At 41.3% G+C, this 15,032-nt stretch overlaps 1 protein-coding gene across 1 annotated transcript in view; it reads left to right on the top strand.

Annotated features, from left to right (window-relative positions):
- The window catches only part of Adgrv1 (adhesion G protein-coupled receptor V1), a 568,841-nt gene that overhangs the window by 167,368 nt on the left and 386,441 nt on the right, over window positions 1-15,032 (top strand). Inside the window, exons 53-57 of the mRNA XM_060383611.1 lie at window positions 94-240; window positions 5,542-5,797; window positions 7,109-7,311; window positions 9,607-9,783; window positions 10,054-10,236. Of these exons, the coding sequence (XP_060239594.1) occupies window positions 94-240; window positions 5,542-5,797; window positions 7,109-7,311; window positions 9,607-9,783; window positions 10,054-10,236 (966 nt within the window). The remainder of the gene's footprint in view (window positions 1-93; window positions 241-5,541; window positions 5,798-7,108; window positions 7,312-9,606; window positions 9,784-10,053; window positions 10,237-15,032) is intronic.

The raw sequence follows: 15,032 nt of genomic DNA, 5'->3' as shown, positions 1-15,032 counted from the left end.
TTAGAAAGGTTGCACGTATGTAGCGATGCAAAACAAAAAGAGATTGCTTAGGTATTTTAAAGAACACCTTGTCCCTTTCTATGTGTCTTTCAGAATTCATTGCACAAGCAGGTGGAAGAACTGGAGCGCGATAGCCTGGTAACCCTGAATGTTGAGCGCTTAAAAGGAACACATGGACGCATAGCTGTAGCCTGGGAGGCCGCTGGAAGTGTCAGCGACGTATTTCCTACCTCGGGAGTGGTATGTAATTCACAGAATTAGCCAAGACACTTAGAGATTGTGATTTTTATTCACTGATGCATGGGACCAAATTTTGCCTGCTGGAAGAAATATTTGAGTTTGGCCATGTAAACACTGGGTTCTTGCTCACCTCCATGGAATGGGATAAAATTTAAGGCTGGCTTTGTTATTGGGTTTTTTTTTTTTCTATCTATCTATACGCAAAGTGAACCCCGTTGAGGTTAACCAAATTGCATTATATTATCTGAAAGGTAAAATGAGCCAAACAGGGGATAGACATGTGTGAAGATATAGGAAGAGCAGAGGACAAGTTTGTGGGAAATAGGCATCCAAATGGAAAGGTTGATAAAGCTGTGGATTGAAGCAGTTTCTATTTGCTGTCAACAAACTGTGGTTGGGAGCTGTGGGCAGGAGGCTTACATGAATGAATCATGTGAAGAACATGTAGAGGGAGAGGTTGATCTACACAATTGCAGTTGTAGTGGTGGTCAGTTGTGGGGGAGAGATGTGTGTCTAAACTGGTCATTGGCCACCACCCAGGTGCAGGTAGAATCTATTGGCATCCCCCTTTCTTCACTAGGGGTCTCTGTGTGGGGGTTGACTGTTGTGGAGACGTCTCATTTGCTAAGGACTGTCTCAAAGGTAAACACAGAATCTTCTCCTCCCAGTAGCTGAGGGGTGGGCTCAGCAACAAGAAGGGATCTGGGCTGAGAATCACCTTATCTACCATGTATATTAACGTAAAATGGATGCTTTGTTTCAAAAATATAATAGTAATGAGCAAAAAGACAGTTGACTCGCAGAGAAGTTCAAGGAGCCTTTGTTAACTATTTGTAGGAAGGGTGACCTCATTGAATCCCAGTTTTCCAGAGATTTTGTAGATTCAGTATTTTGCTCAAATATTTCTCTGAAGAATCACTGAGAGGAGCTTTTATGACATTATCTCCTGTTCAGCATTAGGTTCTTATCATTTCAAAGTGATAGATACTTCAATGTATTAAGAATGTTTTAGCAGTCTTTTGTATTTAACAATTCTATACAAATTAACAAAACCACTAGTTGTACCCTGATTCTGTATGCATGAAGTATATTTCTCCAGCTTATTAAATGAATATGATTAAGATTTAAAATTTTAAAATGCCTGTCTCCTTTACATTATTTTAAGTGAATTATTTTTTCTTCTTCTTTTAAAAAACTTTTTATTGATTCTTTGTGAATTTCACATCACACACCCCAGTCTCATTCATCTCCCCATCCCTCTGTATCCTTCCTTTGCCATTGCAACCTCACCCTCAAAAGAAAAAAAATCTTGTTGTGTGTGAGTGTCCCTTTTGTCCACATTTTTATTGCAGTGAGTCACTGGCCTGGTTTGAGGCCTCTGGCTTCTGCTGCATATCAACACTGATCGTCACAGGGAATCCTCTTAGATATCTTGTTGTTGTCCTGTGTCATGGAGATCCTGCAGCTTTAGATATGTCAGACCAGCCCTTCAAATGCTCTAGCAGTTTGCAGATGGGGTAGATGTTGGGGTGGGCCAAGTGAAAGCCCTAGATCTGGGGCTGGGTGGTAGCTGAGTTGGTGGTAGCTCTTCAGCACCCACACTACCAGGGTGAGCCCTTCAGCACTGCCCTGACTCTCTTACCCAATGCTGCAGCCAGCATGAGGCAGAGCCAGCTCTCCCACTCTCATACCCTCGAGGCCGGCTCCCCTGTACCCATGCAAGAAAACCAGCTCTATTGTGCTGCCCAAGCAAGCTGCTTTCCTGAGGGCTGCAGGGCTGGGGCAGCTCTCCCACACTCATGCCCAGGCAGGCTCATCTGCAACCCTTGAAACCAGAAGCAGCTCCACTGTGCTGCCCAGGGAGGTGCACGGTCCACCCTCCCTGCACCTGTGAGGGGCAGGGACGGCTCTCCCATTCTCATGACCTAGGGGCCAGCTTTCCTGCCTGCCATGGGTAGGAAGGGGCGATGGAGGGCATCTCTTCCTAGTCCAAGCCACTGCATGGCAGATAAGTTATAGAGCCAGCCATCCCACACTCATTCCCTTGAGATCAGTTCGCCTGCATCCCTCCTCCTGATGTGCAGTGGTGTGGACGAGGGAGAAATGACCCTCCCTTGCCGCCTGCCACAGACAGGAGAGCTGGCCCTGCTGCAGCACTTGGGAGAGCGGGCCTTGACCTTGCTTGGGCAGCACAATAGATCTGATCTTGCTGGCATGGGTGAGGGTGAGCTGGCCTTGAGGGCATGAGTGTGGGAGAGCTGGCCTGGCCAGCATGCAGTGTGGTGCTTTGGGCAAGGGAGTGACACCCTCCCCTTCTCTTGCCCCTTGCCATCCGTAGTAGATAGGAGACCAGACTTGCATTTCTGGTCTTTCTCTTCTTTCTTTTGAATCAGTATTTATTGCTAAATGATAAAATCACCCAGGATCATGAGAGCAGAGAGCTGTCCCTGCCCTTCACCAGCTGTAGCACTTGGCAGAGCAGGCCCTGTACCTTGCCTGGGAATCACAGTATAAAGAATTATTTTTATATCATGTAGGAATCTGTAGATATTCTTTGTAAGGGATCACATAGTAGATGCTTCAGATTTTATGTACTGTCTGTGTTTTTTCTTTTTTAATTTTAATTTTTTCTTCATAATTTATTCATTATATATCCCAACTGAAGCCCCCTCCCTCAACTCCTCCAGTCCCACTGTCCCGCCATCTTCCCCTGAGCCCCTTCCCCTAGTCCACTGAAAGGGGGAGTTCTCCACTATTGCCATCTGCCTATAGTTTGTTACATCTCATCAGGACTGTTTGCATCTTCTTCCTCCATGGCCTGTCAAGGCTGCATCATCAGGGGCATGTGATCAGAGAGCAGTCAACTGAGTTCATGATAGAGACAGCCCCTGATCCCCTCACTCAGAGATCCACGTGGAGACTAAGCTGCCAATGGGCCACATCTGAGCAGGGGGTCTAGGTCCTCTCCATGCTTGGTCCTCCCTTGGTACATCAGTCTCTGAAGGATGCCCTGGGCTCAGATTTTTTAGGTTTGTTGGTCTTCTTGTGGGGATACTGCCCCCTCCATGTCCCTCTATTCCCACCCCTTTCTTAAGACTCCCTGAGCTATGCCAAAAGTTTGGCCCTGAATCTCAGCATCTGCTTTGATTCCCTGTTGGGTGAACGCTTTCAGAGGACCCTCTATAGTAGGCTCCCATCCTTTTTCCTCTTCCACTGCTTCTGGTGTCTATCCTGTTTAGCATTCTGAATGAGATTTAAGCATTCTCCCTAGGGTCCTCCTTAATGTTTAGCTTCTCTTTGCTTTTGTAGCACAATTGTGTCAGAAAATATAAAGCAGTTTTTAGAGGTAGTGACTATTTAATCAAGTCTGTTTGGATGCATCACAATAACACTTTGTTTATATAGAACAACTTTAGCTCATAGGAGAGATAGAGGCCGAGGCTTGCAATGTCAGCTTGAAAGATTGATTTGTAAATGGATATGGGGATGGATAATATAGGAATGACATCCACAAAGTGAACAGATCCCTGTCAGCAAGAACTCCAGATGCTTTCAGCGAATTTGAATTTGACATCAGACAAAGAAGCAGAAGGAAAAGAGGGAGGCAGAGACTTGCATTTCTGGTCTTTCTCTTCTTTCTTTTGAATCAGTATTTATTGCTAAATGATAAAGCCATCTGCAGTATCACTATTGCAAAAGTTCTCTATGTAAAAACATTTAAACTGATAAATCACTTTCTTTTCTCTTCTAGAGATTTACCTATAATATCAACCACTAAGAATCCTGAGACTTTGTCCTTTTATTTTTAATAATTTATTTATTTATTATAATTATAGTTTATTTGCTTTGTATCCCAGCTTTATCCACTTCCCCCATTCCTTCCCAATCCCACCCTCCCTCCTTCATCTCCTTCCATACCCCTCCACCATCCCACTGAAGGTGAGGCCCTCCTCCCTTCCATCTGACCCTAGCCTATCAGGCCTCATCAGGACTGGGAACATTGTCTTCCTCTGTGGCCTGGTAAGGCTGTTCCCACTTCAGGGGGAGGTGATCAAGGAGCCAGGCACTGAGTTCATGTCAGAGACTGTCCCTGTTCCCATTACTAGGACACCCACTTGGAGACTGAGCTACTGTGGGCTACAATCTGTGCAGGGGTTCTAGGTTATCTCCATGCATGGTTCTTGGTTGAAGTATCAGTCTCAGAAAAGACCCCTAGGCCCAGATTTTTTTTTTTCTCTCCTTGTGGAGCTCCTGTTCTTCCAGGTCTTTCTATCTCCCCTTCTTTCATAAGATTCCCTGTGCTCTGCCCAAAGTCTGGCTGTGAGTCTCAGTATCTGCCTTGATACCCTGCGGGGTAGAGTCTTTCAGAGTCCCTCTGTGGTAGGCTCCCCATCCTTAACTATCAGTGAAATGCAAATCAAAATGACGCTGAGATTTCACCTTACACCTATCAGAATGACTAAGATCAAAAACTCAAGTGACAACACATGGTAGAGAGGATGTGGAGAAAATGGAACCCTCCTCCATTGCTGATGGAAATGTAATCTTGTACAACCACTTTGGAAATCAATCTGCTGCTTTCTCAGACAGTTAGGAATAGTGCTACTTCAAGATCCAGTTATACCACTCCTAGGCATATATCCAAAATATGCTCAAGTATACAACAAGGACATTTGCTCAACCATGTTTGTAGCAGCTTTATTTGTAGTAGCCAGAAGCTGGAAACAAACCAGATGTCCCTCAGTTGAGGAATGGATACAGAAATTGTGGTACACTTACACAATGGAATACTATTCAGCAATTAAAACCAAGGAAATCAGAAATTTGCAGGTAAATGGTGGGAACTAGAAAAGATCACCCTGAGTGAATATTCCAGAAGCAGAAGGATACACGTAGTATATACTCACTTACATATAAGTGGATATTAGCCATATAATATTGGATAATCACACTAAAATCTGTACATCTAAAGAAGCTGAGCGAGGAGGAAGATACTGGGTAAGATGGTCAATCCTCAGTCAAAAAGGCAAAGGGATGGACATTGGAAAAGGGAGACTTTGTCCTTTTTATTATAATGAAAAGTAGGCACCAAGATATGACAATTTGGCTACAAATATTAACTCAAGTTTTTGAAATGCTTTAATTTTTTCAGTCTTCTAGTTTTGATATAAAAAACATTTGATTTGTTTGTAAAATCATATTATGTTGTATTTGTGTTCATATTCAAAGAAAATGAGAGATTGACATTTTTATGGCTTGATGTTAATTCTAATATAAGCAAAACGACTCTTTAATTTTTAGATCTCATTCACAGAGGACCAGGCGCTGTGCACAATCACTCTGACTGTTCTTGCGGATGATCTGCCAGAGTTGTCTGAGGCTGTCATTGTAACTCTCACCCAGATTGTCACGGAGGGGGTTGAAGATCCATCGAAAGGTGCTGCTGTTGACCAGAACAGAAGCAAGTCCGTGCTAACCATCCTGCCCAGTGACTCGCCCTATGGCGTGGTTGGCTGGCACACTGATTCTCTCTTCACTAGAGTGCCAGAGCCCAGAGGTAAGTCCTGGTAAAGGTTTTTAGTTTCTAATAAGAAGTTTCCTTGGGCATTTTAATCATATTTGAAAGGGATATAGATTTCTTTTCCATATGATTTTTTCAGTTTTATAGGTAATATTTTTTAATTTATTTTAAATTTTATAGTATGCAATTACTTGGCAATACTGATTACTAAAGTACTTTTAATTTCTCAGAACATGCTTTTATAGTAGAAAATTTAATTTTAGCTGCTTTAGTAATAAGGATTGGTTTTACTTTACTTTTTACTGGTTTTTTTTCACTTGTTCACATTTCATGCTCATATTTGCTCTGTACTTGCAGTAGGAACACGGCACTATCAGCAACGATGTGAGATGCACTTTAAGTATCTTTCTCCAAAGAGGCAGTGGTTTCACCCTGTGATAGATACCCGTCTTCCCTCCTCAGAATCCTGAAATGATTCCTAAATAACTACTGATTTCCCTTGCCGAATAAACATTCTAATAGGCTATGATCAGTCAACCTATTGAAATAAAATCTTACATATAACTTATATTTATAATGAACTAACAGGATGGCTTGAAATTTTTTAGATGAAAATTTGGACAAGCAGATTTCCTCTGAATCACAGGCTGCTGGGAAAAGTGGCTTGTAGTTACATTCCTGGGCCCTTGCCTATCTGTGTGTGTAAGACCCAAAACAATAGACTCCAATAAAAGAATGTGTTTATTTTCATTCAATAAACATTTCTAAAACATAGCAATTTATAGGATGCATTCTTCCTTTTGAAAATAAACACTATCATTAGAAGGTCTTAGGCTGGTGAGGATATTAATAAATGCTTTAAATACTTTATATGACAAATTATCTTTATCTAAGGAATGAAAAATAATAGGTTCTTAGAGACACTTTGAGCCTTGTGATTGACATCTCACTGTAGAAATGTAAATTATTCTTTCAGTGGTTATTATTAAATTGACGGTGTATTTAAGTGCTGATTTTCAAGAAATTTGAGTGTTACACAGTTACCACTCATGTGTTACTTCTCTAAGACTCCCATTAGATTTCTCCCATTAGATTTACATGGAGTACATAGAGAGCTTCATATACAGACAGAGGGACCACCACAGTTGTAATGCAAGAGTGATGGTGATTTTGAGCACAGCTTTGGGAACAATGGAGGCAAAACATAGAAAAAGTCTTCCATAGGATGCTGTCTTTGTGCTATCTCTACTCCTAACTGTCTAGAGAGAACGGACTTACACCATGAGTGCTTGCGGCATTAGCAGAACGTAGAACAGCTTATTAAATGGAGGCACGTTTATCTCTCAGAGAACAGCACTGTTCTCCAGTTACATATTGTTCGAGACAAAGGACTCTTTGGAGACATATCCATTCATTTGCTAGCGAAACCCAACTTCTTACTACACATCAATAATCAAGCTACTGAGGATGAAGATTATGTGTTACAAGACACCGTAATAATAATGAAAGAAAACATGAAAGAAACTCATGCTGAAGTTGCCATTTTGCCAGTAAGTATAGATTTAATAAATATGTAATGTAAGCTAACATGTTTTTATCCATTAACCTATAATTCTCTAGTAGTTAAAAGTTATTAAGACATGTGTTTAAACACAAATGTCAAAATTTCCCACTCTAATATTTTACTATTAGATAGAAAATGACAATTGTATTTATTATATTTGTTTTAAAGTGGGAACGATTTGAATACTAAATTTTGATTTATTATATGTCTAGTTGGCCGTACTACAAAGATGATTGGTTACTTGCTTTTTTTAACCGAATGAATTAAATCTTCAAGTCAATCTATTTATTTTTATTGTTTGCTTGACAGGAGAGGACTTTCACTTCATTATACAGTCACATCAATACAAATGAGCATTTAGATGGTTGAGGTCTAATTTTGCTGGCTACGTCTCACTACCTTTTTCTCTTTGTGTGTAAAGAGAGAAGGGAGCTAGAGCAGCAGAGAAAGAGCAGACAAACAGGTGGATATACTTGAAAGGTGCATGAGAAATCTAAGGTGCTAGTACTGCCATAGCATCTCGTAACATTATAGTAACAAATAAGGAGCAGACTGGGGATTTAGTTCAGAGCTAATCGCTTGCCTAGCATCCATGGGGCCCCGTGTTTGAGGTGCAGTGCCACAAACATGTGAGGTTGATAATAGTATGTGTTAGACACTATAAACATATCATATGCTGTTAAGTGGATACAGTAATATTCCTGTTCCTGTTAGTTTTGAAGATGTCAATAACCTGTCCTGTTTGAGCACAGTAGGAAAAGCACATAAGAGAGAAAGGGGGTAGAATGGGTTTCCCTTTTATGTGTTACTTCTACATCCTGATATTTTTACTACTTTCACACAAATAAAGTAACTTTTTTTCAAAATTAAATGCAATATTTGCTTATACATAGATTTTTTTTTTTTAAATCTAGAACATCAACTTTTACAATACATGTAAAATTTATCAAATTTTCCTAAGTTTCTTTCGGGATGTTGTATATGTATGATGTATAGAGTGAGATCAAAATTGTGGGGCAGGATTTTAAATATTGCTAATGCAGTTGTGGGTGCCTTTGAAAGATCATCGTTAGTCCCGATTATGTCATAGGTTGTGAGGGTTCTCTGAGGATGTATTAGACATATTAGAATATGGTGAGAAATCTTTTTTTATGTGTAACAGGGCTACCATCCCTGTACAGTAAGTCAGTTGCTTACTGAAAAATATAAGGTTAACAATGTAAATGAAAGCAGCTTTATTTGTAATAGCTGGAAACAAACCAGATGTCCCTCAGTTAAGGAATGGATACAGAAAGTGTGGTACATTTACACAATGGAATACTACTTAGCAATTAAAACCAAGGAAATCATAAAATTTGCAGGTAAATGGCGGGAACTAGACAAGATCGCCCTGAGTGAGGTATCCCAGAAGCAGAAAGACACTCATGGTATATATTCACATATAAGTGGATATTAGACATATAATATAGAATAATCATACTAAAATCTGTATACCTAAAGAAACTAAGCAGTAAGGAGTACCTTGGGTAAAGTGCTCAATCCTCATTCAGAAAGGCAAATGGGAGAAACATCAGAAGAGGGAAAAAAAAGAAAACAGAACAGATGCCTACCACAGAGGGCCTCTGAAAGACTGTACCCAGCAGGGTATCAAAGCAGATGCTGACACTCACAGCCAAACTTTGGGCAGAGTGCAGGGAATCTTATGAAAGAAGGGGGAGATAGAAAGACCTAGAGGGTACAGGAGCTCCACAGGAGAGCAACAGAACCAAAAAAATCTGGGCCCAGGGACCTTTTCTGAGACTGATACTCCAACCAAGGACCATGCATGGAGATAACCTAGAACCCCTGTACAGATGTAGCCCATGGCATCTCAGTCTACTAGTTAGGAAACTCAGTGGCTGGCTCTTTAATCACCTATGGCTGAGGAAGGGGCAGCCTTACCAGGCCACAGAGGAGGACAATGAAGCCAGTCCTGATAGACTAGGGTCAGATGGAAGGGGAGGAGGACCTCCACTATCAGTGGACTGGGGGAGGGGCATGAGAGGAGAAGAAGGGGGGAGGGCATGATTGGGAGGGAATGAGGGAGAGGTTAAAACTGTGATACAAAGTGAATAAATTTTAATAAGTAATAAAAGAACAAATTAAAAATAAAAAAAATTAAAAAGAGAATGGGGGAGGTTCACCCAGGCCAACATGTTTGAGACCAGTCTGGGCAAGAAAGCCAGGCATCATCTCAGGACCCAGACCTCCTATGGAAGCATGTCTTCTGTCCTCCTCCCAGGATGAGGTTCCTGAACTGGAGGAAGGACTCATTGTCACCATCACTGCTGTGAAACTCGTGAACCCCGACTTCCCTGCAGAGCAGCCACGTGTGCGGAGGCCAAGGATGGAAACAGCGGAGATAAAGATCGAAGAAAATGATGATCCCAGAGGGATTTTTACATTTCTCATCACCAAAGTGAGATAAATTTCTCGTTTATAGTAATATAAGTAAAGATTACCCTTGCTGATTTGGCCAGTGCTTTTGCACTTTTTTTCTAAGTAATTGTATTTATTTGAAGGCAGGTATATTAAGAGAAGTATTCAATTTGAGTTCTCTGAACCTTACTACATTTCACTCCAACTCCTAAGCACTTCTTATGTATGTGAGAATAATAAAGTCAGCGAGTTATTGCCTAGGAGCGTTTTGAACTTTTGCCTGCCTTTCACCCTCTTTTCTTTGTTCAAGGATGGTGGTGGAGTCATTACTGCTCTTGAGGTGCCTCCACCCTGGAATCTTCTTCAAGTGCCTGTTGTCAGGACGGCTGGAAGCTTTGGCACAGTAACCGTGTACTGGAAAGCAACACCTGAGAGTGCTGGCCCGGAAGACTTTCAGCCCTCCCGTGGAATTCTCCAATTTGCCGACGGACAAGTATGTTCCTATGGGCAGACTTATTGGTGGTTTTTGGCTTTACTTCAAGCGTTTGTAGCCTCTGCCAAGTGAGCATGCATTAGTGACTGCTAAGTTCACTCTAGTCTTTTTTTTTTTCATTAAATGGAATTTAAGTATTATTAATTATATAGTCTGTAATAATCACAGGTCAAGAATGCTTTTATGGTATTTAATGAAAAATTGCATGCATGCAATATATCCCAATCAGGCTTTTCCCGTTCTCCAAATTCTTTCAGATCTTCCCTACCTCCCTCAACTCTACACCCTTTCTCTCCCTTCAGAAAACAAAAACAAAAGGGAGAAACACATATAAAAACACAGAAATAGAAACCAAAATACACAAGCAAAAGACTGATACAATAAAAAAAATGCCCAAACAAAGCATATGAGACAAAAAGTCTACAAAAATACCATTGTGTTTGAATTGTGTTGGCCAACTACCCATGGGCATTGGACCCACCCTGCAGCGTGATACATACACCCTGTGAGACCCCGCTGAAGAAATGAATTTTTCCTTCATCAGTAGGTATCAACTGCAGATAGCTTCTTGGGTAGGCCTGGGCCTGTGTCCAAGTTCTCCTCTCAGCCCTCAGACCCTATCTAGCTTGAACCCACTTTGATCCTGTGCATGCTGCCACCAACTCTGTGAGTTCCTATGTGCATGCGACCTGTCTGGAAGCCGCTCTTTCTTTGGAGCCATCCATCATCTCTGGCTCTTCTCAGTCTTTCTGCCTCCTATAGAAAGAAAATTCTAAGTGACAAGCACCCCACCATTTTTCTAATCCTTCTTCCACTTGAAATAGAAGTTGTGTAGTAGAATAATTGACTTATGGGTTCTTAACAAAAACACATATTTTTAAAAATTGCCTAATTTACTATTGTTTCTAGTGTTAGTTTCTTTATTCATTTTATTTCTCAGAATTTGTGAATTGATTTTATTTAATTTATATTTTATTTATGATCAGAACAGTTGCAGACTTATATAGTGAATTAGTTACATAATTCTCGTTACTCTTCTGCCTTCCCCTCCACTGAAGTTTTTCTTCTTCCCATGGAGTCTTTGTGTCTTTTTCTGTGTGTGACCCACCGAGTTTGCTTAGGTTGCTTGCATTAGCATGGGTAGGAGGTTACCTTCTGGAGCATGGGCCACTTTTCATCGACTACACCACTGAAGAATGTGAAGGCCTCTTCTCCAGCAACCATTAATTGCCTATAGTGCAAGGAGGGTTGGGACTTACTCTCCCTCTCTCCCGTACCTGATGAAATGTTCATGGGCCTAATCTTGTGCACATAATCCCATCGTTAGTGGGTTTGTGAGTGCAATAGCTGCTCTGCCATGTCTAGCAGCTTTCTGTGGCATGCCTCCTTATCCTCTGGCTCTTACGATCCTTCTGTCCCGCTCTTCCATGCTGTTCCCTGAGCCTTGGAGGAGGAGGTACGCATGCTGTCTATAGGGCCACAGCATCTACTAGCATTTCTTCTTGCTGTTTTGACCAGTTATGAGTCTCGGGCTGGCTGCTGCAGTTTTAAGAAGCTTCTTGATGAAGGCTGAGAGCAGAACTAACCCATGGGTGTACACATGGGTGTCTAGGGGCAGTTTAACATGTCCCTTTAGCAAAACAATAGTAACAGCGTCTCCTACTCAAAGGCCACGCCAAAGGCTCGGGAACATGTGTACAACACCAGGCATGAGTTCCTTCCTGGGCAGGAGGCAGCTGGCTGGTCCTGCGCAATCAGAGCAGTATTTCCCAGTTGGCAGTACTGTGGGACAGCACTGCAGCCAGCAGGGCAGGACTGTGGATAGCTCTTCTCCCCAGCCATCCGCATTGCACCTTCTCCTGCTGTGAAAGCTAGCCTGGCAGCGGGGAGGATTTCCTCTTTAGTGGCAGCTTCATTTCTGTGTTCTGTATCTACAGTGTATGCCTGGTATCTTCAACACATTTGTACCATCAAATGCTGGTGGGCAACCAAAAACAGTGATCATGGGCTGTATAGTTTGGGGTCGTCCCTAGCCAATAACTTGTAGGGAGGTAGCACACATCTGGTACTGGAATTTTTAAGAACCTGTGGCAACTTCGAGGAGGCACATTCTTTACCCATACTGGATATTCAATTCAAATTCTTTAAAATGTTACATCATTTAATAAACTTACAAAAAGCATATTTCCGATGTTTTTCCCTTATGTTCCTGCTTTCATTACTCTCTCCCCTACTCCTTATCCTGTAGTCTTTCTACCTCGTCTCCCTAGCCTGACAATTACATGTGCTTTGTCCTCATTCCCTTCACGTCTCTTCCCTCCCCCACTAGTGGTCCCTTTCTTCTCCCTGCCTTCTCTTCTAGGCACTACAAGTGGAACGACACACTACTTGGAGAATTTGGAACTAGGGTTTCATGTAGTAGAGAGGATATACAGAATTCATCTTCTTGGCCTAGGCAATCTCACACACAGCAATTTTTTTAGCTCTATTTTTCTACAATTTTTAAAATCCCATTTTTTGTCAATGAAAAAAATTCGGTTCCCATTATTTATTCCCATTGTTATCATTCCCATCATTTATCAGTGGTAGCTATCCAGGCAGATTCTGCTTCCTGGCTACTGTGAAGAAAGCAGCATGAGTGTGGATGAAGGAGTATCTCTGTAGCATGGTGTGGACAGAGTCTTTGAAGTATCTTCTCAGGAGTAATGTAGCTGGGTCACATGGTAGAGTAACTTCGAGCTTTTTCAAGTAGATCAACACTGATTTCCACAGTTTCTAAGCCAGCTTACGTGCCCACAAACAGTATATGTGAGTTCCTCTTTTCTCACATCTCCACCAGCATTTATAATTTGCTTTCTGTTGTAGGCATTCTTGTTGTAGAAAGATGAAACCTCCAAATAATTTTAATTTGTATTTTCCTTGTGCTTAAGATATTTATTCTTTGTTTATGTCTTTGGGAACTCTTAGGTACAGATGTTCTAAAGTAGAGAACTTGTAGCATGCGAATACTTACTGCTATACAAGACTCTATTTGTAATTAAAAGAGAAAAAAATGGTAGAATAGGAACAAAATTGTTAGGATCTGAAAATTAGAAATAATATTCTAGCTTTAGGCTAAACAATGAAGAAATATAAGGTATTTCCCCAGTGTTACTAGTTTTATAAGCTGGGCCCTGGTAATAGAACTTTACAGTTTCTAAAACTCTTTGTCACTGTCTCTCTTTGTGCGTGAGTGTGTATGTGTGTGTGCATGCACATACCAATGTGCATGTTTGTTCATATGCACAATGTGTGTGCGTGTGTGTGTGTGTGTGTGTGTGCCATAGTGTGTGTGTGGAAGATAGAGGACAACTTCGAGTGTTCAGCCTCACCTTTCGCCTCATTTGAGACAGGACCCCTCACTCAGCACACATGGCTGTCAGCGGCCTGTGCGGTTCTGTGCAGTCTCAGCTCTCTGCCTCCAGTTTTACCTTAGGAGTGTGTGGACTGCAGATCCATGCTTCTGTATCTTTACAAGAGTTCTGAGATCCAAACACAGGTCTTCACACTTGCTTGCGTAGGAAGTGCCTCACATCCTGAGTCATTTCCCCAGCACGCACTCTTAATCAGTAAACAGAAAGACGTATGAACCATGAGCATGTTTGCAACTTGTTCAGATGACAGAAACTAGCCGCATTTAGCCTGCTTTCTGCCTGTACAAAGTTACACAGCATGTGCCAAGTCATCAGATGTCCCCAAAGGTGCTGTAATGTTAAACAATACACACAAATCCACACTTCCTAATCACCAAAACCTGTTATTGTTAACGATTTTTGTTCACGTCAGAACTTTGAAATGTTTCCTACTAAGCATGAGGTGAGGGTAACACAATGGGGAATTTTTATGTTAAAGCAGTAGCAAATTAATTGGTTTTTTCCTGAGGCAGCTGGACTCCTGGCGTTTTCTTCCCAGCAAGAACCTGAAGCCTCATTGTTTACCGGCATTCTTTGGATTACCGTTTTTTAAAACTTCATGACATGAGTGGAAGATCTCCTTCACCATAGAGTACATACTTAATGTGGGCAGTGTAACAAGCTGTGATCTTGTTTGGTTTCAGTCACGTCTCTGCTTTCCTGAAGTGGCTTCTTGATTTCTTGCTTTTCCCCACTGTTAAATGTTTTAGATAAAAGATAATTTATCTTATGATCTGTGTATCAAAGTACTGCAGCTTAGCAGTAGTATAAAGACAAAGATTTTCATGTGAAGCTGGAGCCAAAGTATTTTTATGATAACTTGTAAAATCACAGGCTGGACCGAGTTTTATTTTAACTCATTAAAATGTTTCGTATAGACCCTGAGGAGTCTGATCATAATTGCTGATAATAATCATTTTTAACAGCTCATTTTTCTCATCCCTTTCTCCTTGCAGTTTGATTGAAGAAGTCAGTGATTATGTTTTTAAAGGATTTATTTCTGTTTTAGTTATGTGTATGACCATGTGTGGGTTAGTGCACGTGTGTGCGAGTTCCTGAGGAAACAAGATTCGAGCATCCGATTCCCCGCAGTTACAGGTGGTTGTGAATCGCCTGACGTGGGGCTGGAAACCACCTTGGGCTTTTTCCCCAAAGCATCGTGTGCTCTTCTCCAGCCCACATTTTGTGGTTCTATTTCCTATCACACAATATTAGTATTGAGTACAGTGGATTTTTGTGTGTTGGTTGTTAAAAACTTCATGCCATTTAGAAATGTTTGTTTAAAAATCCATTATCTTTTACACCTGTAATAAAATAGCCTGTATTTTATTAAATACGTATTTT

The sequence above is a fragment of the Meriones unguiculatus genome, chromosome 5, assembly GCF_030254825.1.
Source record: "Meriones unguiculatus strain TT.TT164.6M chromosome 5, Bangor_MerUng_6.1, whole genome shotgun sequence".
NCBI classification, from domain to species: Eukaryota; Metazoa; Chordata; class Mammalia; order Rodentia; family Muridae; genus Meriones; species Meriones unguiculatus.
Note: the sequence above shows the minus strand (reverse complement) of the source record. Positions and strands in the feature narration are given on the sequence as shown.